Source organism: Neoarius graeffei, chromosome 6 (genome assembly GCF_027579695.1).
Source record: "Neoarius graeffei isolate fNeoGra1 chromosome 6, fNeoGra1.pri, whole genome shotgun sequence".
NCBI lineage: Eukaryota > Metazoa > Chordata > Actinopteri > Siluriformes > Ariidae > Neoarius > Neoarius graeffei.
The window spans coordinates 102,582,765-102,607,750 of NC_083574.1; the positions used below are offsets into that span (position 1 = coordinate 102,582,765).

General features: G+C 41.7%; 1 protein-coding gene across 1 annotated transcript in view; it reads right to left on the reverse strand.

Moving 5' to 3' along the window:
• The window catches only part of LOC132888477 (NACHT, LRR and PYD domains-containing protein 3-like), a 345,899-nt gene that overhangs the window by 166,985 nt on the left and 153,928 nt on the right, over positions 1-24,986 (reverse strand). The window contains exons 12-14 of the mRNA XM_060924523.1: positions 9,784-9,957; positions 8,964-9,137; positions 7,966-8,139 (exon numbers count right to left, since the gene is read on the reverse strand). Coding sequence (XP_060780506.1) covers positions 7,966-8,139; positions 8,964-9,137; positions 9,784-9,957 — 522 coding nt within the window. The remainder of the gene's footprint in view (positions 1-7,965; positions 8,140-8,963; positions 9,138-9,783; positions 9,958-24,986) is intronic.

The window sequence follows — 24,986 nt, forward strand, 5'->3', positions numbered from 1 at the left end:
AGGTCTCGGATGTTGATATGCAGTTCCCTTTTTATGCCAAATGGAGTTCTGCTTGTTCCTCCCAAATAGTTCAATTTTGGTTTCATCACGCCACAAAACATTTTCCCAGTACCATTGTGGAGTGTCCAAGTGCTCTTTTGCAAAATTCAGGCATGCAGCAATGTTCTTTTTTTGACAGCAGTGGCTTCCTTCTTGGTGTCCTGCCATGGACTCCTTTCTTGTTCAATGTTTTGCGTATTGTTGAATCATGAACAGAGATGTTAGCCAGTTCTAATGACATCTTCAAGTCTTTCACTGTCACTCTAGGGTTCTTCTTTACTTCATTAATGATTTTGCATTGTGCTCTTGGGGTCATCTTGGCGGGGCGCCCACTTCTAGGCAAAGTAGCCACAATACCTAATCATCTCCATTTATAGACAACTTGCCTGACCGTAGACTGATGAATACCTAAAATCTTTGAGTTGACTTTGTAACCGTTTCCAGCCTTATGTAAGTTAACAATTCTTGATCTTGGGTCTTCAGATAGCTCTTTTGTGCGAGGCATGATTCCCATCTGGATATGCTTCTTGTCAAAAGTTCAAACTCAGACTTTTCAGGGGTTTTTATCAATCAAAGTAATTCTCGGCCACACCTCTGAACTCGTTTCATTAAATGGAACCCAGGTGTGCTAAATTCTGACTGCAATGAGCTTTTTAAAAAGCCATTAGCTTAGGGTTCACTGACTTTTTCCAACTTTCAGTTTCACAGTTTGAATGATTTATTCAATATGGTCAAACATTCTTTGAAAATCTGTGTATCTTTAGTTATAGGAGACTGTCTTTGTTCATTATTGTGACTTACATGAAGATATGACCATGTTTTATATGGGAATTAGACATAAATATAGAAAATTCCAAGGGGTTCGCAAACTTTTTTTTTTTTTACTTTGACTGTAATCTTGTTCTTTTAACGTTGTTTTGTGGATTCTTCCCCTCTTCCTGTCCTATCTGTTCATTTTGTCCTGCTCTTTGTTTAAACATCAATCTGAGACATTTATTCAGTAATGTCCTGGGGCCTCATGTACAAAGACCTGCGTGGATTTCCCACTAAATATGTGCGCACGTCAAAATCGGGAAATTTGCGTACGACCAAAAAAATCCGGATGTATCAATCAGTGCGTACGAAGGTTTCCACGCGCTTTCCTGTTGTACATCCCAATCAACATGGAATTCAGCGCACATGCACGAGCCCCGTTCCCCGCCCCGTCTCCTCCCTCAATTATTCCACATTGAATATGTTAATTAGTATAAATAGACCTGCAGTAAGGCCCGCGTTAGGTAAAAGACATGGCAACTTTTACTAACGCGTTAATGTTAATTAAATGTTAGAAATCTCGCGTTAATCAAATTAACATTTAACATTTATTATTAACATTTAACATTAACATTTATTTGCGTTAATCCCTGCCTTTAGCACAGTGCAATAGAATTCACATACATCACTTAATTGTTCTGTCACCTCCAATTAAAGTGATGTTCAAAGTGTATGCTATGAGACATGCAACGGTCACTGATTGTATGCCACTGAATGTGAATGTAGCCTATACCAAGATAACGGTATGATTCGCATTGTCCGCAGTGCCTGCGCCACAATGAGTGTCTATTCGAGTTACATGGGTTTTGAAAACAAAAAAACACCTTTAGTGCTCTAATGTGTAAATTTTTTCGGGGACACCCTGTATTTGAGGAAATGTCTTCCTCTCTTAGTAGGCCCAATATTCCTAGCCACATGTAACCAGAAATAAAATGTGCACATATTTTCCACAATAGGATTTTAATGACAAATGTATTCTAGCAGGGTGCCAGGGAACAACAGGAGGCCCCCAGTCCATCCCACCCGAGCAGGAAGAGGACCCCCAGCCGAGCGGATCCAGCGTCACTGTCACCTGCCCCCCTTCTCCACTGCCTGCCCCTGTCGCCGGGTCCACATGCCGGGTGCTGACGCGCGCGGTCCTTGAGTCGCAGGGGGAAATTTTAAAGGGGATAGAGGCGATTAACGACAACCTCGAGGGAATCCGCGAGGAATTGAAGGAACTGAATAACACATTAAAAGAATATCTTAAAACATGAATGGTGTCCCGTCTGTCTTTCACATTGTGGCTATTAAGCGCTGTCGGGTTTGTATGCCATGTCGCTGTAGCACCTCGTTGTGAGGCCCAGGGTCTGGGTCCTGCGGCAGGTCTCGCTCCATTATTGGCACGCCGTGCCGCTGCGCCACATTGTGTAACACGCCACACACCGCGGTTGTGTCTGCTTTGTACGCACTTGGAAATCGTTTCATATATTGATCTTGGTAATTATGTGATAAGGCTACTCCACGCAACATCAACTAATAATATTTCAGTCTGACACCTCGCGGCAAATGCACGAGAAAGATCTATTAAGCTAGCTGCAATGCATGGTCCTGCATGTGCATTCTTTAATTTAATTAATTAACCAATAGTCAATGGGAATAATATCGAAATGATATTGCTGGGGTTTCTCATTTCCCGTAATTACAATATGGAAGGGATGGTTGATGGATCTGTTGGCATTTACCCAACAGTCTCGCATTATGTGTCTCGACAATGTCGTATGACTGACATACATTTCAATTCACGCATCCTGATGTTCCGATGCATTTTTGGATGCCTCTTATTGCCATGTCATGACTCTTGACCGGGTAGGCCTAAATGTAGTTGCCTTGCTCTGCCTCTAAGTGTCGCCAAGTACCAAGATGCACCAGAAATGTGCGTACGCCAGCCATGAGGTTTGCGTAGAGTACCGCACTTTTCCACGCCAAGTCAATCTTTGTACATACAAATGTTTGCGCAGAAAGTGACGTACGTAGCTTTTTTGTGCGTACGCAAGCTTTGTACATGAGGCCCCTGTTCTGGTTAAATGTAATAAACAGTGTTTGTGATGGTCATGTGACAGAATGATGTTGTGACCCATATCCATAACTGACAATCACACTTCTGTTCACTTCAGAGTGAGAAGGAAGCCATTTTGAAGTAAAAATGCAAAAATAAACCCACACATAATCGGGGATTCCCTTTATGGATGTAGAACAAATAATATTTAAATGATAAATAAGTGGAAACCCAGTCACACGGTGGTTTTATTCAGCCAGTCTGTTGTGTTTAGTTCTCCAGATTCCTCATTGATTAAATCTAATCAGCACGCTGACCTCTTTTTGGATAGGACAGTGTAGAGAAACAGGAAATGAGCGAGAGAGACGGGGAGGGATTGGGACATGACCTCGGGCCGGAATCGAACCCGGGTCCCCGGATTTATGGTCTGGTGCCTTAGCCATCTGAGCTACGACACCCCCTACCTCACAGAGACCTTTCCCACTGCGCCCGAGCCTGCTGACGTCACAGCGGCACGGATTCCATCGCCCCGCCTTCCCTATGGCTGTTTGTTTGTTTCTTTGTTTTTAAAGAACAAAATTATTTATCGCATTCGAAGCATCAAGATGTTAAACTGAATAAATGCGTGTTATTATCGAGTTTGTTCTTGGAATAGTATCGCGTGACAAAAAAAAAAGGATTCATAAACGCCGGGTTTTTGTTTGTTTGATTTATTTATGGTCAGTTCAGGATCTCTGCGCATGCGCGGTTGTCGCGCTCGGCAGCTGCGGAGGTTTTCAGTGCGGCGGTGTGAAGCTGGAGTTAGCTTCTTAGCTAAATGATAACGACGCGGAAAAAAACACACAGTAGTGGCGGTTTAATTATTAAAACAACAACAACAATATCGGGAGGAAACCAGGTTGGGTCCATGTTTGGTGTCGGAGAGGATATTGAGAGTTTTATTTTTCCTCCCCACAGAAAGAGGCCAAGCGCGCACCCGAGAGAGAGAGAGAGAGAGAGAGGCGGATGGGATTCCCGGTTAGTTAATAGATGGAGACAGTGAAGCGGCGGCTCGGTGTTGTTTTCATCGCTGTGAATTATTAAAATAATCGTCAACCCTCGCAGACAGACAGCCGCGGAGGAGCAGCGATGCATCTCCACCAGCTGCTGACGGGAGCCGTGAACCCGGGAGACTGCTGCTATTCGGTGGGGAGTGTGAATGATGTCCCGTTCACGGTAGGTGAACCTGCGGGGCTGTACAGTAGCGCTCATGCTAACACATCACTCTGCTCTGCATGCTAAGCTAGTTAGGAGCGCTGGCGTGACTAGCAGGTTCGCTAGCTATTGTAGGATCAGTGTGACACCGCCAGCAGATCAGGTGCGCGCGCGCTCATAATGATCTCTGCAGTGAGAAACCCTCCTCTGTGTTCAGCGGGGCGTTGGGCGCGCGGTATGACGTCACTGCGTACAGAATGACATTTGGTGCAACTCAAGCGAGCGCGAGCGGCGTTCGGAATGACATCCAGCTCGCTTTTCCTCCATGTTCCGGAAGGGGTGTGTGTGTCTGTGTGTTCACCGTGAAGCCTGGGTGTCTTTCTAAAGTCGTGCCATGTCATGTACTGACTGACGGTTTAGTGAAGAGTCAGAATGAGAACTGGCTAGATTATGCAATCAGAGATAACTGTGTATTTATCTCCATGTCAGCATGACATTTGGGTGTGCAGAGTGATGCCAGTTATAATGACATGTCATGCATGTGCAGAACATGTGTTAGTGTTCAGGATGATCTTTGACACAGTATCCACAATGAGAGCCTTATATGTTCAGTATGCCGTGACGTTTCGGTGTCCGCAATGACTTTTTTTTATAAAGACCTGTCATGTCTTCACAGAGTGTGATAGTGTCGTGTTCAGAATGACATCCAGCTAGTCTGTGTGTTGAGAGAGAGCGACACCTGTGTGTCACCTGTTATGGTCAGTATAATGATGATTAGTGGTTCAGAATGATGTCTCCTGACTGTGGGTGGTAAAAGAGAGCAACTGGACTTGCTTGAAGATTCTTGAAGACGTTTCGCCTCTCATCTGAAAGGCTTCTTCAGTTCTGTCTGCCTGGTAGGGAGTATCCGGTATTTATCCTCTCATGGATGTTTTCATAAATACCTGATACTCCCTACCAGTCAGACAAAACTGAAGAAGCCTTTCGGATGAGAGGTGAAACGTCTTCAAGAATCTTCAAGCAAGTCCAGTTGCTCTCTTTTACCACCCACAGTTTACTATGACCTGGATGACTGAGAATCTTCAGAGATGTCTCCTAACGTTTGCTTCATTAGAGTGACAACAATGACATTTATGCGTCAACATATAATCCTGGTATGATGTTCAGAATGACATTCGTGCCTTAACACTTCCAATCGGTGTGTGCTGGCGCTTCTCAGGTCTGAAGTTTATTTCTGTTTTGTCACCTTGTGCAAGATGTTTGCGAGATCTAAAAGGGAAAACGAGTGCAGAAGTGTCTTTGTTCTCACCTCCATCAACCAGGACGCAGTGACTCCGTTCTGATTTCTTTTTGTAACACACTTTGTTTGGAAAGCAGTCTGTTATCTTTATGCTGCTTCTTCAGCTCCAGTGAAGTGCTCTAGATCATCAGATGAGGGGACGAGTCAGCATTAGAGTGGACTTCAGGAGTGCACACTTCTGTGTAATGAGGGAAAGTGGACATGTTTTTTTTTTTTAAACAGTGTCATTGTCATATTAAAGATTTATCTCAAAGTCCATGACTGGTCCCTGTGTATGTGCACTACTGTACATAGGGAATGAAATAAAGGGTTCTTCCACTACACTATTCAACTCCCTTTCTATGTGCACTACTTGGGTGTTAAACCCTATATAGTGCACTATGTTTCCACTGGGCAAGCATCTCTGAGTCTGTTTCATTTATACAAGTGCACTAAATAGGCTTTTCATGACTTCTGCACTAAATGAAAGGAGGGAGCAATTTGGAATTCCCAATCTCTCTGGAAGGGCACACTGTATAGGGGATGAAATCATCCCTATATAGTGCACTATAAAGTCACTTAGGATTCAGCTGCCTATCTAGGGAGTAAGTATTGGTTTTTATACCCTCTGTAGTGCACTATATATCCAGTAGGTAGCTATATGGGCTCTGTCTCCCTTTATAAGTCCCCTCATGTTTGGTGACAATGCTCAGGTACACTGTGGTGTTTAAACGATGCTCATTTGGTACTAAGGGGCCCAAAGTGTGCTAAGAAAGTATCACGCCGTTACACCACCAGCAGCAGCCTGAACCATTGATACAGTGCAGGATGGATCCATGCTTTCACGTTGTTTATGCCAAATTCTGACCGGAAATCGAGACTCATCGATCAAGACCAGGCAATGTTTTTCCAGTCTTCTGTTGTCCAATTTTGGTGAGCCCATGCGAATTGTATCCTCAGTTTCCTGTCCTGAGCTGACAGGATTGGCACCCGGTGTGGTCTTCTGCTGCTGTAGTCCATCTGCTTCAAGGTTCGATGTGTTGTACGTTCAGAGATGGTCTTCTGTATACCTTGTAATACCTTGTAACGAGTGGTTGAGTTACTGTTGCCTTTCTATCATCTCGAAAATCATGACTTCGGGCATCGACAAGGCATTTTCACCCACAGAACCGAAGCTCACCGGATATTTTCTCTTTTTTGGACCATTCTCTGTAAACCCTAGAGTTGGCTGTGTGTGAAAATACCAGTAGTTCTGGAATACTCAGACCAGCCTGGCTGGAACCAACAACCATGCCACGTTCAAAGTCAGTTAAATCACTTCTTCCTCATTCTGATGCTTGGTATGAACTTCAGCAGGTTGTCCTGACCATGTCGACATGCCTAAATGCATTGAGTTGCTGCTGTGTGATTTGGCTGATTGAGATTTGTGTTAATTGAACATGTGTACCTAATAAAGTGGCTGGTGAGACATATATAGTGTGTGTGTCCAGCTCCCTACCACAGGCTTGCTCATTGGGGATAGATTAGGGATAAAATTAGCTCATGTTTTAAGTTGTTCAAATTCTGTAAAGCTGCTTTGTGACAATTTTTATTGTTAAAAGCACTATACAAATAAACTTGACTTGACTTACCTCCCGTGTGAACCGATGACTCGCTGGTGTTAACTAATTGCCCTGTGTAATAAGGGCCCTTGATGAGTGCGGCACAGATTTGTGGCTGTAGAAAGAGGAAGTGAGAGTCGTATATTGCACAGTGAGAAATATTCCGCAGTTATAGAATGGCTTGGTGTCAGGAATGTTTATTTACACACACAGGCCATGTCACACACTGATAAATGTGTTATTGTTAAGTTCTGACCTGTAATTAATCGTCCTGTTTGATTAATCTAATCATTAATTATATTTAACCTTGCATAGCAGATTTGTCAGTGTAATTGTATAAAGCTATAATCAGACGTCCTCTGTGTCGTCTCTCTCTCACACACACACACACCTGCCCAAATACGGCCGCTTTTGTCTGTGGGAAAAACTGAATCAGTAACTTCTCGTTTCCAGTCTGTGTGTGTTCTCTCCCAGACGTGTCTGTCTCATTCGTTCTAAAGTGCCGATTCTCGGTCCTGCTCCTGAGCCCCGCTGCTCTGCATGTTTTCCATCTTCTCCTGCTCCACCTACCTGACTCAACTCCTCAGCACTTTTGTTTAACTGAACATGCCTGATTCTAATCAAGAGCATGCTAATCACACTAACACTCAGGTGTGTTTGGAACAACGATAGATAGAAGAAATTCAGGACGGGGGAGGAGGGCTCTAAGATTGAGAACCACTGCTCTGAAGAACCTGTCTAGTGACCCAGACCAATGAGAACTATGCAGTGTGATTTGGGACATGTCCACGCTGAGATCCACTCAGTCTACATACTACAAGGGTTCCCTTTTTATAACTAAATGAGTTTGATGAACTCTTAATTTCTTTCCTTATTCACAGAGTAAAATGATGCCACTTCATCAGTTTGTCAACAAAATTCAAAATCTATCAGTTATTTTTCTCATTTTTTTAATTCATTTTTTCAACATTTTTACTTTTCTCAGACTAAAAATAATTTACTTCAGTTTCTCCAGAGTGCAGTTTGAGTTGTGCAGTAGATCAGAGAGCTCCTTCACTCCTGAGTCTCCAATCGTGTTCTCACTCAGGTCCAGCTCCTTGAGGTGTGAGGGGTTTGTTCTCAGAGCTGATACAACAGCACCACAATCTTCCTCAGAGAGACGGCACTTACACAACCTGCAGGGGGAGCAGATTAATTTCATTGTGCTTTTCCTTCCTCATCTTAACTGACTTTACTTAAAGAGTGTGAAGCTTCCTATCAGGCTCCTGTTCTGCTCTTCTGGATCTGTCTCTGCTTGTTGCTCTGATCATGTCTGGGTATCGTATGACGATCTCTCACTGTGTGTCTTGTGTGTTTAAGAATTCTTGACGGTGGTAAGTGCAGTTCTCGCTGTAGTCATGAAATAATCTGACAGGTCCGTACTGTACATTACTCTGTTACTGTAACTTCTTCAACCTGGAGGATTTTATTATCTGCAGATTAACTGGTGGTTTGTGACCAGTGTTTAACATTTCTAGAAAGTTTTCTGTTACTTTTAGTAATAATTATAGTTTCAGTATAAACTTTAATCCAGCTGCTGGTGGCAGGAGATTATTAATAATAATAACTCATTCTTTTTCTTATTATTTCAGGTGTGACGGCTTTAAACACAGAGCTGATGCCAGAGCAGTACAGCCTTCATTTCTCACCCTGCTCTTATTTACCCTGGATACAGAGAGACAACAAGGAAGAGAAAACAACGGTCTTATTTTATATACAAAATAAATGAGTGAAGATGTGATATTGTATACAAATTGAGGATTTAATCTTTTTTCTTGTTAATTTATTAACTCTAGATGGTCACTGAATGGATCATGTACAAATTACTGGGTTGTCATTAAAAACTGATATTATAATAATTCAGTGCTTGACTGAGCACGACTTCAAAAGTAAAAGAAATAGTGTTGAAGGATAAAAGCATTTCATGACACTTTGTTTTTAAGAAATGACATTGACATACTTGAGTGTTTCCAGGAGGCAGTGTGAATTCTGTAGGAGGTTCGAGATCTGCTTTATTCCTGAGTCTCTTGCTTTATTCCCGCTCAGATCCAGCTCTCTGAGCTGTGAGGGATTTTCTTCCAGAGCTGCAGCCAAAGCAGCACAGCCTTCAGCTGCTACACTGCAGTTACACAGTCTGCAGAAGGAAAGAAGGAGCACAATGAACAGATCGCATCTCAGTTGTTCAATAAGAACGCAATATTTTCATTCTTTTCTTTAACAGTTACCTTAGAATTACAGCAATTAGACGTTTACATTGGAATAGAACTTTTACACAAACACTTTTTAGTTTAAAATAGTAAATCTAATAATCTATTTTTTATGAAAGCAAGCTGTTTATTATATTGTGTTCTAGTTCTACTTTTTTAATGACACACAATTCTGCAGTCATTTAAACTCAGAGATTAAAATACTGAATTGATGCTTCACTGAAGGATTAGACATCATTTCAGATGTTCCTTCACCTCAGTGTTCTGAGTGGAGACTGTGGATTCTTCAGTCCAGCAGAAAGCTGAGTAACTCCTGGATCCTGCAGACTGTTGTTGCTCAGGTCCAGCTCTCTCAGCTGGGAATATTCAGAGCTCAAAACTTCAGCGAGAGCCGAACCGCTTCCATCAGTTAGAGCACATGCATTAAACCTAAAGATGAAACCAGAGGAAGGAAGAGCAACAATAAACTGACGCATTCAGAACAATAATCGTGTTTTATACCAAAATTCACCCACATTTTACATTTTTTTTTAGTCTGGCGTGACTAAATATTCATAACCTAAATGAACTGACCTCAGAATCTCCAGTTTACAGTGACTGTGTTTCAGTCCAGCAGAAAGCTGAGTGACTCCTGGATCCTGCAGACTGTTGTTGCTCAGGTCCAGCTCTCTCACACTGCAGGACTTTAATTTGAGAACACTGGCTAAAGCTGAACAGCTCTTCACAGTCAGATTACTTTTATTCAGCCTAGATATGAAATATGATGTAGAAAGAGCTTTATACTCAATACTTCATTGTGCAGATATTATGGAAAACACAAGTCATTTTATTTTCATGTGCACTGAAGTCCATATTCTGGGTTCATCTGGGTCATAAGGGGTTATTAGATGTTATTTTTAACATCATTCTATTCATTTATTCCTCTTTTAATTTGTCTTGTCTGTTATGTCTCAGTGGTTAAATCAAGTGATTTAATTGAAAAATGTCAAATTTGTTGATCATTTCACCGGGCGGCACGGTGGTGTAGTGGTTAGCACTATCGCCTTACAGCAAGAAGGTTCTGGGTTCGAACCCAGCAGCCGGCAAGGGCCTTTCTGTGTGGAGTTTGCATGTTCTCCCCGTGTCTGTGTGGGTTTCCTCCGGGTACTCCGGTTTTCCCCACAATCCAAAGACATGCAGGTTAGATTAATATGGGATGGCCTTCGGCTGAGGTGCCCTTGAGCGATGCACCTAACTTGCGATAACACCTAATAAGGGTATGTGTGTGTGCTCATTGCTTCAGATGGGTTAAATGCAGAGAAGAAATTTCACAAGTGTGTGATGAATAAAGTTGTGTTTTCATTTCTACTCTTCTGTTCCTTTCTAGTTTCAGGAGCTTAACACTTTCCAGTGATGGAACAGAACCCAAGTGTTTCTAGAAGGACTATGAGGTTTCTTTGGAGAAGCACAGGATACGTTATGTTATGTCAGCACTTATAGAAAACAAAAAAAATCTATAATTAAAAATACATTTGTGCATACTTGGGTCATCCTTAAAGGTCCCATGGCATGAAATTTTCACTTTCTGAGGTTTTTTAACGTTAAAATGAGTTCCTCTGACCTTCTTAAGTCACCCCAGTGGCTAGAAATTTCATAATGTGTAAACCAAACTATGCCCAACATTTGAGAATGGCGCGTCAAAATGGCGCGTTGATAGGCTCTTCCCTTTACTACGTCAGCAAGGGAGATGATCCCCACGCCCCCCCCCCGGATACCCACCCACTGTATGGATTGCCCGTCCTACCAAGCCTACTGCGCATGCGCGAAATGCAGGAGGGTAGGAAAATTCAACAGTAGTTTTGTCCTACCGATCAGCTGGGCTGATAGAAAATCGGTGAGTATTTCACGCATGTGCCGATTTTTATGTTTTGTGCGTATTGGTCGAGTCTTTGGCCGAGTCAAATAATTTGTAATGACTTGTTTTGTATAATAAAACGGTCTGTATGAGAACTTGCTAATTGTAATAATGTCATGTGTTCTGCGCATGCGCAGTAGGCTTCGCGCGTAGGCTTTGCGCGTGCGCAGTAGGCTTGGTAGGACAAATTGAAGAGGTAGGATAACTTTACACCACCTATGTGAGCGAAACATGGAAATTGCGCTGCATCCCTGCCGCATCAGCCACAAACACCGAACAAGTAAGTGTGTAACTGTTAAGTCGTTTTGCCGTGTTTTAAAATCGGTGCGTTAGCCTAGCAATGGCTACATTAGCTGTGCAGCTAACCGCTTCCTGCAGTTAGCCAGGTAGCATGCCCGCAGCTTGGCCAAGCCCCGCCCCCTCCCCCCATGGCCCGCCTCCATGCTTCTCATTAGCAAAACGACACACTGGGAAAAGGGCTGAAATGGGGCTTTCTCCCAGGAGGCTATATCTACCTGCCGAGGGTTCATTTCGAGAAAGGCTGCGGATATAACATCCGGAAGCCTCCATGAGCCCATTTAAAGCATCAACAAACCACCATGCCATGGGTCCTTTAATGGCAGGTCCCACTAGAAAACATTCTGTGAGTAAAACTCAGCTGACAGTGATGCATAAATAAAAATACTTACCGAATTGTCTGAAGTTTACAGTGAGAATCTTCCAGTAGAGCTGAGAGCTTCTTCACCCCTGAGTCTCCTGGTTCCTTCATGCTCAGATCCAGCTCTTTTAGGAGTAAAGGGTTTTCATCTAAAACTGAATTTAGCCAAGTACAGGCCTCTTGTGCAGCAGGGCGTTTCAACAAACTGCAAAAATTAAATGTTTTTGTACTTGGTGTTTCCAGAATAATAGACCCACATTAACCAGAACAGTGTGGCTGCTTTTGCTTATTTCCTGACTTCTTTTTAAATTTAAATGATAGTGCCCAATGTCTGTAACACACTGGAAAAAAATAGGACCAGTTGAATAAACCATAAATTACAGTCAATTATCAACTTTATCCATTAAAAAAAACAAACCCTATGAAAGTTCTTTGTACAGCATTACTTTATGTTTAATATTTATATAATTGTGTTAGTTTATAGAAGAATCACCTCAGTGTTGTTAGTTTACAGTCTGGATCCTGGAGTAAATCAGTGAGCAGCTTCACTCCTGATGCTCCAGGGTCGTTCCCTCTGAGATCCAGCTATATCATGTGGGATGATTTCAGAACTTCAGCCAGAGCAGTGTATCCTTCCTCTGTTATACTGCAGTCTGAAAGTCTGTAAAATATTGTCACAGAGGATAGAGAATAAAAAGGGTGAACATCAAAAGAAGCAATATAGATTTAAGAAGCTGTTGGACACACTGAGAAACATGCCATTTCTAATTCTAACAATATATTAAAAACAACACTGAAGACAACCAAACTGTGAAATAACATCTGGAACACATATGGAATGTGGGAAACAAAAAAGTGTGGAGAAAAAAACAAAAATGTTTGATATTTTAGATTCTTCAAAGAGCCAGTGTTTGCCTTGATGATGCTTTGTACACTACTGGCATTATCTTAACCAGCTTCATGAAGTAGTCACCTGGAATGCTGTTTGTGTGAGTGTGTGTGTGTGTGTGGGGGGGGGGGTGGGGGTGGGGGGGGGGTGGGGGGGGGAAGCCTTTATTTGTGACATGTACGTTCGAGCAGTAAAATTCTTTCTCTGCATTTAACCCATCTCAGCATGTCAGCACACACACCCAGAGCTGTGCTGCAGGCTTCCCCTTCTTTCCTTAAATTAAAACAAAACCCAAAAATAAACACTGTTTCCTGATCACGGCAAGTGCCCTGATGTGCCCTCTGCACATTTAAATTAAAAATAAAAGACAATTTATCAATTTTAACAGTGATGATATTGCTAAAAATAGGCTTACCTGGATGCAACCACTTGCACTGGAACTGGGTATCTGGTCATAACATTCATGGTACATGAGAATGCTGTTAATCTTCATTACAAATAGCCATCAAATAAAGGCTTCTAATTCTCAAAAAGAAAAATCGCTGGGTGCTACTGTGCTCTGTGTGTGTGTGTGTGCGTGTGCGCGCACATGCGTATGTTTTCACTGCTTCAGATGGGTTAAGTACAGAGAAAGAACTTCACTGTGCTGTAATGTATATGTAACAAATAAAGGCTTCTAATTCTAGAAATCTATTCAGAAATTCAATGGAACCATGTGATTTTTACTGGCAACAAAATCCTTAAATCAAGACTCCACTTTGATGAAGTTTAAATTTCACTCGGCTAGATAAAGCACATGCAGTACGGACACAGATATGAGGACTCAATCCCGTTGCCATTGCAACACAATTATTGCCATCTAAAAAAATCGCTTTGTTCAGTGATTAATATATAGATTTAGGCACTGCCTAAAAGCGGAGCTCCCGTCTGTTTCTGGGTTGTAGAATTTTCTTATATCATAGCCAGCCTCTTTTGTTTTATTTCTTTACTGGCTAACACTGGCCACTAGGCGGTGTGTGTGACTGGTAATTACTAACACTGGCCACTAGGCGGTGTGTGTGACTGGTAATTACTAACACTGGCCACTAGGTGGTGTGTCTCATCTCATCTCATCTCATTATCTCTAGCCGCTTTATCCTGTTCTACAGGGTCGCAGGCAAGCTGGAGCCTATCCCAGCTGACTACGGGCGAAAGGCGGGGTACACCCTGGACAAGTCGCCAGCTCATCACAGGGCTGACACATAGACACAGATAACCATTCACACTCACACCTATGGTCAATTTAGTCACCAGTTAACCTAACCTGCATGTCTTTGGACTGTGGGGGAAACCGGAGCACCCGGAGGAAACCCACGTGGACACGGGGAGAACATGCAAACTCCGCAGAGAAAGGCCCTCGCCGGCCACGGGGCTCGAACCCGGACCTTCTTGCTGTGAGGCGACAGCACTAACCACTACACCACCGTGCCGCCTTAGGTGGTGAGTACGACAGTTATTTACTAACACTGGCCACTAGGCAGTGTGTGTGACTGGTAATTACTAACACTGGCCACTAGGCGGTGTGTATGACTGGTAATTACGAACACTGCCCACTAGGCGGTGTGTATGACTGGCAATTACTAACACTGGCCACTAGGCGGTGTGTATGACTGGTCATTACTATAGCACTGGCCACTAGGCGGTGTGTATGACTGGTCATTACTATAACACTGGCCACTAGGCGGTGTGTATGACTGGTCATTACTATAACACTGGCCACTCGGCGGTGTGTATGACTGGTCATTACTATAACACTGGCCACTAGGCGGTGTGTATGACTGGTCATTACTATAACACTGGCCACTAGGCAGTGTGTATGACTGGTCATTACTATAACACTGGCCACTAGGCGGTGTGTATGACTGGTCATTACTATAACACTGGCCACTCGGCGGTGTGTATGACTGGTCATTACTTTAACACTGGCATGGTGGAGGCACGTACAGGACCGAAACCATCAGAAAACAAACTCAATGGGTTTCTTTATGTATCCACACTCTATGCCTATGCATGTCACATACAGTGATCCATGAGTGGGCTGATTTTTACACAATTGACACTCGGCATCTTCAGGGTTGTTTATAACAGTTTAAAAGTGATGTATTCACTAGATCTCAGTCTCAGTAAGTCATGCAGCATGTAAGTGACATCACAATCTTGGATTCTCTCATGTAATTTGTACTCAGAGCGTGATATTTGTACCTCGGAGAGTAAGATGTCAGTGCCCAAGGACACTTCTTCCTTTAAAATAAAATCTGTACACAGTATACAGGTACAAATATGAACAGTGAACACTCAAACATGTCTTGTATGGATATTGTCTGTCATTATAAAGGAGTTTATTTTCGGGGGGGGTTTAATCCTTCAACGAAAAATGTGGAAATGCTCATTTTCCTTTTTTAAAAATGTCTCAGGACGATTCAATAATTCACCTCAGTATGTTAAAGTAGAACATCACAATTACTATTTTCTTTAGAATATACACTTATCTGCAAAATTATTGATTTTATTAATGCTTGTGTGTATGAAAAAAATATATATATAATTTGATATTCCATGGTGGCACAATAATATGAAGTTTATCTGCAAGTGATGGAAATATTTTTCAACATGAGATGATCACTTCATATCCAAGCGAATGTGTAATTTTCTTTTTATTATATGGAATCCTCCCTGTTTAAAGAGCTGGTCCATGCTCTCGCCGCTGCCCAACAAAACCAGCACCAGGTGCTGGTCACAATGCGGACTGAGCAGGAGTGGTGTGTCGAGGCCCTGCTGCAAGCCCAGCAAGAGGACCGCCAGGCGCTCCTGCACCTCATCACTCCAACAGGTGCACCAACCCCAGAGTCCGTGGGGTTCCCCCATGTCACCTTTATGAAGATCAGTGTTGTAGTCAAGTCATTAAACCTCGAGTCCAAGTCCAGTCTCGAGTCCCCAATGTTCAAAGCCGAGTCAAATCCAAGTCATTAAAAAAATTTTAGAGTCAAGTCTGAGTTGAGTCCACGAACAACACTCCAACCGCACCATTTGAGAGTGGCTGTTTTAGCGCCATTAACATTAGTTTTTAAAGGGGATTTAACCTTCTTCATTCTCTTTTGCATTATTTCCTCTTTTCCTTCTTTTTCTCTTTTTTGTGTTCTTCTCTTTCTCTGTGTCAAGTCAAGTCAAGTCAAGTCAACTTTATTGTCAAATATGCTATACATGCTCGACATACAGCACAGATGAAATATCAGTCCTCTCTGACCCACGGTGCAAACTGGCAATGCAATAAATAAAAATAGAATAAAAATAGAATAATTGAAAAAACCAAACAATATAAACAGTATAAACACTCTAGATAGGAACTAGACATAGACTAAACACTCAGACAAACAATATAAACATTATAAATAAACAGTATAAACACTAGATACTGTAAGAACAAGACAGACTAAACACTCAAACAGACAATATAAACGGTATAAACACCCTAGATATGAACTAGACTAAACACACACACACACACACACACACATAAATTGGTTCAAATAACCAAACAGTCAAGGGCACTTGAGGTATAGCAGGTAAACATGAAACATGAAATAAGCAGAATAAACAAACTAGCAGCTGTTAAGGTGAGGTAGTGCGGAATAGTGCAAATGAGCGAGGTAAAGTAAGATGTGCGGTACCTGAGTTCAGTGTGTTAATGAACGATGAGATGTATGTATGTATGTATGTATGTGTGTGTGTGTGTTGGGGGGGGGGAACTGTGAGGATGACATGTCAGATGCTGAAGGGGGTTGTGCGGGCAGAATCTGTGGCAGGGGGCAGAGGGGGGAGGAGGGGCAGACCTGGTGAAAGAAACTGTTCTTGAGCCTGCTGGTTTTGGCCCGGAGACTTCGCAGTCTCCTCCTCGACGGCAGCAGGCTGAAGAGGCTGTGAGATGGGTGGGTGGGGTCACCTGCAATCCTGATGGCTTTGCGGGTGAGGTGGGAGTTATATATATCCATAAGAGAAGGGAGAGAGACACCAATGATCCTCTCAGCTGCTCTCACGATGCACTGCAGAGTCTTGCAGCAGGACACGGTGCAGGTGCCATACCACACGGTGATGCAGCTGGTCAGGATGTTCTCGATGGTGCCTCTGCAGAATGTGTGCATGATGGGGGCTGGGACTCTTGCTCTCCTCAGTTTGCGGAGGAAGTACAGACGCTGTTGGGCTTTTTTGGCCAGTGATGCGGTGTTGTTGTTCCAGGACAGGTCTTCAGAGATGTGCACACCCAGAAACTTGGTGCTGCTCACTCTCTCCACTGCAGCACCGTCGATAGATAGTGGAGCATGTTGGATGTGCTCTCTCCTGAAGTCCACAACAATCTCCTTCGTCTTCTCCACGTTCAGACGGAGATTGTTGTCCTTGCACCACATGGCCAAGCGGCTCACCTCACTCCTGTAGATTGTCTCATCGCCATTGTGTGATGGTGGGTTCAAAGTTAATGATGATTTTTTTTCCTCCTGAATCAGTTAGAGCTCTCCAAATAACACACACACACACACACACACACACACACACACACACACACACACACCTTAAACAAACCCATAATAGAAGTGTCTGATGTAATGGCTGATTTGAATGCTCAATTTATGAAGCAGGTGATTGGCTGAATGCTGGCCACACCCATACATGTACGGTATCTCTCTCTCTCTCTCACACACACACACACACACACACAGAGTGTAGCTTCTGTTTTCACTCTCGCATGGCCATGTCTCACTTAGGTGAGTCTGATCCTTCTGTTTCTATTGTGTGTGTAAAATTAGGAACATTATGGAAATCAGCTTATTGCACTTTGACATTTTTTAAAAATACTCACCCAGTTTTTGTCGCCTTGTACACTAGGCACTAGATGCATTCGCTTTTTTTTTATTTGCCTTTACACAAGTCCCCTAGTTTTGTTCCCTTATTCACTGCGAGACTGTTTATTTTCACTTTGTTAATGTACACGTGTTTATCTTCTATTACAGCAGGTGGCGCTGTGTTACAGGCAGCGTTGTGCCTATTCTTTAATCAAGTTTCACAAGTTTAGTTTAATTTGCTTTTAGTTTACTAACACTTGTGCATCCTTTATTATTTCCACTTTTTTTTTTAAAATTTCCACTTGCCCCCCCCCCCCCCCCCCCCCCCCCCCCCCATCATCACTTTCCCCCTATTTTGTGACTACTACAACCCCGATTCCAAAAAAGTTGGGACAAAGTACAAATTGTAAATAAAAACAGAATGCAATAATTTACAAATCTCAAAAACTGATATTGTATTCACAATAGAACATAGACAACATATCAAATGTCAAAAGTGAGACATTTTGAAATTTCATGCCAAATATTGGCTCATTTGAAATTTCATGACAGCAATACATCTCAAAAAAGTTGGGACAGGGGCAATAAGAGGCTGGAAAAGTTAAAGGTACAAAAAAGGAACAGGCCTGGAGGACCAAATTGCAACTCATTAGGTCAATTGACAATAGGTCATTAACATGACTGGCTATAAAAAGAGCATCTTGGAGTGGCAGCGGCTCTCAGAAGTAAAGATAGGAAGAGGATCACCAATCCCCCTAATTGTGCACTGACAAATAGTGGAGCAATATCAGAAAGGAGTTCGACAGTGTTAAATTGCAAAGAGTTTGAACATATCATCATCTACAGTGCATAATATCATCAAAAGATTCAGAGAATCTGGAAGAATCTCTGTGCGTAAGGGTCAAGGCTGGAAAACCATACTGGGTGCTCGTGATCTTCGGGCCCTTAGACGGCACTGCATCACATACAGGCATGCTTCTGTATTGAAAATCACAAAATGGGCTCAGGAATATTTCCAGAGAACATTATCTGTGAACACAATTCACTGTGCCATCCGCCGTTGCCAGCTAAAACTATATAGTTCAAAGAAGAAGCCGTATCTAAACATGATCCAGAAGCGCAGACGTCTTCTCTGGGCCAAAGCTCATTTAAAATGGATTGTGGGAAAGTGGAAAACTGTTCTGTGGTCAGACGAATCAAAATTTGAAGTTCTTTATGGAAATCAGGGACACCGTGTCATTCGGACTAAAGAGGAGAAGGATGACCCAAGTTGTTATCAGTGCTCAGTTCAGAAGCCTGCATCTCTGATGGTATGGGGTTGCATTAGTGCGTGTGGCATGGGCAGCTTACACATCTGGAAAGACACCATCAATGCTGAAAGGTATATCCAGGTTCTAGAGCAACATATGCTCCCATCCAGACGACGTCTCTTTCAGGGAAGACCTTGCATTTTCCAACATGACAATGCCAAATCACATACTGCATCAATTACAGCATCATGGCTGCATAGAAGAAGGGTCCAGGTACTGAACTGGCCAGCCTGCAGTCCAGATTTTTCACCCATAGAAAACATTTGCCGCATCATAAAACGGAAGATATGACAAAAAAGACCGAAGACAGTTGAGCAACTAGAATCCTACATTAGACAAGAATGGGTTAACATTCCTATCCCTAAACTTAAGCAACTTGTCTCCTCAGTCCCCAGACATTTACAGACTGTTGTAAAGAGAAAAGGGGATGTCTCACAGTGGTAAACATGGCCTTGTCCCAACTTTTTTGAGATGTGTTGTCATGAAATTTAAAATCACCTAATTTTTCTCTTTAAATGATACATTTTCTCAGTTTAAACATTTGATATGTCATCTATGTTCTATTCTGAATAAAATATGGAATTTTGAAACTTCCACATCATTGCATTCTGTTTTTATTTACAATTTGTACTTTGTCCCAACTTTTTTGGAATCGGGGTTGTACTTTTTTTTAAGGAAATCTAGGATGGTTGTGAATTGCAACATAAAATTAAGATCACACACACTGAGTTGAAGTTTGGTTATTGACTAAGTTTATTATTAAGTTTGGTTATTGGTTACTTTTTATTGTCCATTACAAGTAAAAGTAAACATTTTATCCAAAATAGATTTTCCTGCCTTAGTCGATTTATTTCCATTTCACATGCATGCAGCTGTTGTAAAGTTCAGTGTGTTTGTCTCTCAGACTGTAGGTTAATTACTCGACAATGTAGAAATCATAAAATAGAAATCTATAACAAAGTTTGTATGAAGGTTAGGGTGCCAATATTTTTGAACAGTACTGTGTTTGAGAATATTTACATATCTTTGGGATATCATCTACCTCTAGGTTTAAAAAAAAGTGCTGCATCATGACAGACAGGATAATGTTTGAGTTTAAAATTGTTTAGGTGGTGTTTACATTAGACCGTATCAGCGGATCATCAGATTAATGTTTTTAAAATGATTCGCGTGCACACAGCAACGCCAATACACGATTCGCGTGCACACAGCAACGCCAATACACGGATACGCTAATCACATGACTAATTAGATGGCACGTAAGTTGAAATGTGTAAATAAACCTCAGTGCGGCTCAGCGCTTCCTCCTCCGCACGCAGGCATCCTGCGCTCCAAATCACTCCGCCCTGAACAGCGAGTGCCCTCTGGAGGGTGCGCACTCCGGCCCTGCACAACTCACAGAGCGCGCGAGTGAAGCGCACAAGCAGTGATTCGGGACTGAGCCGTCACATGACCAACGTGGCATGACCAACGCCAGCGAATCAGGAAGGTGGATGTCACAGTGACGTTGTCCAATGACGACGTCAGCTAGAGCTCAGCACTGCGTATCCTCATTCCTCAATGTTTACACAGCACCGGATCAGATACGTACTGGGTTGAATACGTGGGCCCTGGCGGATTCAAACTGTTCCGCCTGTGGAGTCGTTTCCCGGCGTTTTAATGTGCACGGACAGTGCATCCGCGATGAAAACGATACGGATACGGTCTAATGTAAACACCACCTTAGTGTGTAGGTTGTGGGTGTTTTATACTGACCTGGCAACCTGTAACTGAATCAAGTACAACCAGTCTGTCATAACGCAGCACTGCTTTTTTTTTGTTTGTTTTTTTAAACCTAGAGGTGGATGATATAACAAAAAAACCCCTGACCAACGGTCTGACCAATCAGCGCAACAGTGACTGTGACGTAGTCAGAGTGACAGAAAGCAGTGGGGGAGTAGCCTGGCAAGCCAGACTAAATGTGACAGCGAAACGTCCTTCTTGAAAAGGAATGAGCAGAGAGCCTCTTCCTGCTCATGTTTCAACGAAAACTCCAAGTCTAATTCTTCTAAAACTGATTCCAAAGCGGAGTCAAATGAGCGCTGTTCAATAGCCGTAGCCATCTTTCCTGTTGTGCTTTCTCCAGCGTCGCGCAGCCTTGTCGTCACTCCTGCAAAAGCCCGCCCAAAGAATCCAAACAAAAACCTTGTGTTGTAATTGGCGGGCACGATTTGATGCCCGGGGTGTGTTGTTGATATGGTCCGAGGCTAGACCCACTCGTAGGCAAAAATATTTTTGTCTGCTAGGCGGGTGGGTCTAGTTTACTAGGCTAAACTCGAATGCGAGCAAGAACAAAAAAGATTCTTCATCAAACTCTTCCATCCTCACTTCCGACTTTGTTTTTGTAAAATACATTTTAAATAAAATCGTGAATTTCTCCATTTTCATGCTGAGCTCCTCTCCTCGTATTCTTTAACTGCTCATTTCCTCGTTGTTCTTGAAGCATTTGCTTCTATTTGTTAACATTTTTCTTGATAGCAGGGAGATGGTAATGCCTTTTATCCATTTCTCTGTTTGAGCAAGCAAAAACAGCACAAAAAATTAACCAGACTGAAGACAGATTAAGCCCCAGCTGTAATTATCACGTGATGCGTGACGTCATACACAAGAGGGTCTACAAACAGTACATGTACAGTACCACAGTACAACAACGGGGGTAAATAAAATAACATGCAAAGCAGTTAATTAAACTGAGACTACGAAAACAGCCAAGACATAATGGCGGATACGTAGTGAGGGACGCTTTTAGGAACTGAAATAAAAGATCAAAAAGTCTAATTTTGTGGTGCTAGTTCGTAATATATACTCATTCCAATTTGCCCGGTCGGGCATGTCAGGGACATACCTCACTTGCCCAAATGCATGTTTCACTTGCCCCGGGCAATCAGACAGTGCTTAATGTCGAGCCCTGATTAAAAATAATGTCTGGATTGGGGGGGATCTTGAATTCTACAACACGAGAACTCTCGAAAAACTCAACAGGAGAAGAAAAAACAAACCCAAGATCCAGGAAGAACACTGAAAGAAAAACAGCATACATGCAGGTTATTATAGAATATTCCTATCAGATTCAGAAAAGTGGGCACAAACTTTTGACCTGATATGATATTGATGATTCCCCCCCCCCCCCATTTATATTTATAGATTACCCCAGACTTTAGATCTTTCTTGTTCCTTGTTGATGCTGAAGGACCTTGTGTTCGGTGTGATGTTGGAGGTGAAGTGTGTTTGAGTGTGTTGATTTGTCCTTATTAATCACATCCTAATCAGGAGACTTCAGTTAGGGAGAGTGGCTGTTGTGCTGCTGCTCCCAAACAGTGGAATGTACCACTGTGCTGTGTGAAGTGCCCTGTGATCAGTTGCTATGGCTTGTGGGGTTTAGTGTGGACTGGGACACAATCCACTGAAGATGCTGGAACACACAGTTGTTTTGTTATTATTAATTCCAAAAAACACTCAACAAGAACATCAGCTTTGTTATATTTGCATTTTTACGGAACCCTGTGTGTGTGTGTGTGTGTGTGTGTGTGTGTGTGTGTGTAGTGATGGCAGGACTGAGGCCAGTGGTTTTCAGCAGTCCCTCGGGTGCTGGGAAAAGCACATTACTCAAAACACTGCTCAAAGAGTTCGACGGTGTCTTTGGCTTCAGTGTCTCCTGTAAGACGTGTGCACACACAGGCTCCATCCCAAACATCATGGGCGATGATCACTGTTGCAATGATGTAAATATCCTCAAGAATTCCTCATATGCTTTATTTATGTCTTTGAGTCGGTATATTTCATCCCAGTTTTGTGCCAGCAAGTCATTTCTAAAAGTGTTCATTGATTCCTCTGATCTAAGTCGTTTGAAAAGTTTTGTGGTTTCCGGTTTATTATTCCCAAATTTTGTTTCATAAACTGTGAAAACTTTGAAAGCAATGATAAATATTTGGATTCTTATAATCATATATAATGTGTTAGTGTCATATTCCAGCTTCTGAACTTCTTGGTATAGTCATATTGTTAATTTCATGGTTTTATTATTATTATTATTATTATTATTATTATTATTATTATTGCTTAACTGTGGTATATTCATGTACATTTACATATAATTGCAGAAATGCATATTATGATAAAGTAGGGTGAAATTAACCTAATGTGGGACATTTTAGGCCAATTGAGTCTAAAGAAATATAACAATTATTCCCTGAAATCAAGTCATACATGAGCCTCTAGCTGATGAGGCGTGCAGCACCGAGCCATTTACATGTATAACCCATGTACGACGAGACTGAGTTGAATAAGTGTTTTATTCTATCCACATTCACTGGGTTTTGAGAAACAAAGCAGTTTTTTTTGCAAATTCGATAAATAAAACTTTATATAAAACATCAGACAAAATCATTTCTGCTTAGGCAGACTTCTTAAAATCCTATCGATGGCGGCATGAATTGACTTTAGTGTTGTTTTTTTTTTGTAGAAAGTGCTGTCTCGCTGTCGTGCCGAGGTATAGAATAACTTTAAACATTTATTAAATTTTTCCTTGGACATTTCGGTTCTGTAATTTTCAAACTTCTTTGAGCCATGTACATGTATAACCAATGTATGACGAGACTGAGTGGAATAAGTTTTATTCTATCCACATTCACTGGGTTTTGAGAAACAAAGCATTTTTTTTGCAAATTCGATAAATAAAACTTTATATAAAACATAGGCAGACTTCTTAAAATCCTATCGATGGCGGCATGAATTGACTTTAGTGTTGTTTTTTTGTAGAAAGTGCTGTCTCGCTGTCGTGCCGAGGTATAGAATAACTTTAAACATTTATAAAATTTTTCCTTGGACATTTCAGTTCTGTAATTTTCAAACTTCTTTGAGCTTTTGAACCAGTCTAAACAAATTCAACAAATTTTAATGCTCAAAGATGAAGAATGTAAACAAACCGGTGAAATGACAGGAACAATTTGTAAAAAATGTTACAATACTAATTCTTGAAAAAAAAAGTTCTTACCGTCAAAAACTTTTATTCCATATTTGTTTTGGGGATTTTTTTGTATTTTGGGGGTTTTTGTTTTGAGTAGAGTTTTTATTTCATCCTTGGTTGGTTCACGCTCTGCCATTTTGTTTTTCTCTACTCACGGTGTATGAGCTGATACCCTAGTACACAGTAAAATCCCCAGTGTTGAATTAACACCCAGGGTATCGATTTAACACCCTACTGTGTTTATTATGTCCAATTGGACACAAATAAACTCTGAAAGTGTTAATTCAACACTGGGGAATTTGCTGTGTAGTAGTGTAGCCAATCGGAGCGCGTGATTGCTCATATCCAGTGAATATGGATAGACTAAATATTAATAGGTGTCCCACATTATGGTAAATCACTACATATTAATTGTTCACGGAAAACATTTCAAGAAAATTACTTCATTTTCCTTAATTTCTTGGTATTTTGCAAGTTTTGAAAAGTCTGTCAAATGTTTACATTAGCTCATTAAAAACAAATTGGACTTATATTTTAGTTGGCAAACTAAAGGATTTGGAAGGAGCTGAACTAAAGGAGCAAAATTAATCTTCCTGAATACAGTCAGTTTTATTTTTAAAACCCTAGCATTAGATTAGCATGTAAACCTGGTGTCTTAATATTTAAATGGCCCACGTTTTCTCTGTTCAATTCGACGTTTATCATTAGCATAACACTCATTATTATAATCACCGTACTGTTTTCCTCCAGTGCAAGTCATTTTTGTTGAAACACAAACACACATGGGATAAATTTTGCCAACTAAAATATAAGTCCAATTTGTTTTTAATGAGCTAATGTAAACATTTTACACACTTTTCAAAACTTGCAAAACAAATCATTACCTTAACACACGTTAACCAGCTACACATGGTGTTCCCCTGTTTAAACGCACATCACCATGTAGGTGTATCGACTCGGCTTTAAATTTGACATGCTATACTTCTAGTTATTGAGTAGTTTAGATGATATGATTTTAGTCCTAAAGTAATAAGAGAATTCTACTGCATTTTCCTGTTGTTGTAGTGTACACCTGTGGCTCGCTAGCTGCTCATGATATGATGCCCCCGGTTCCCTGGAATCTTCTCCCCGGAGAAAGGTTCCTGA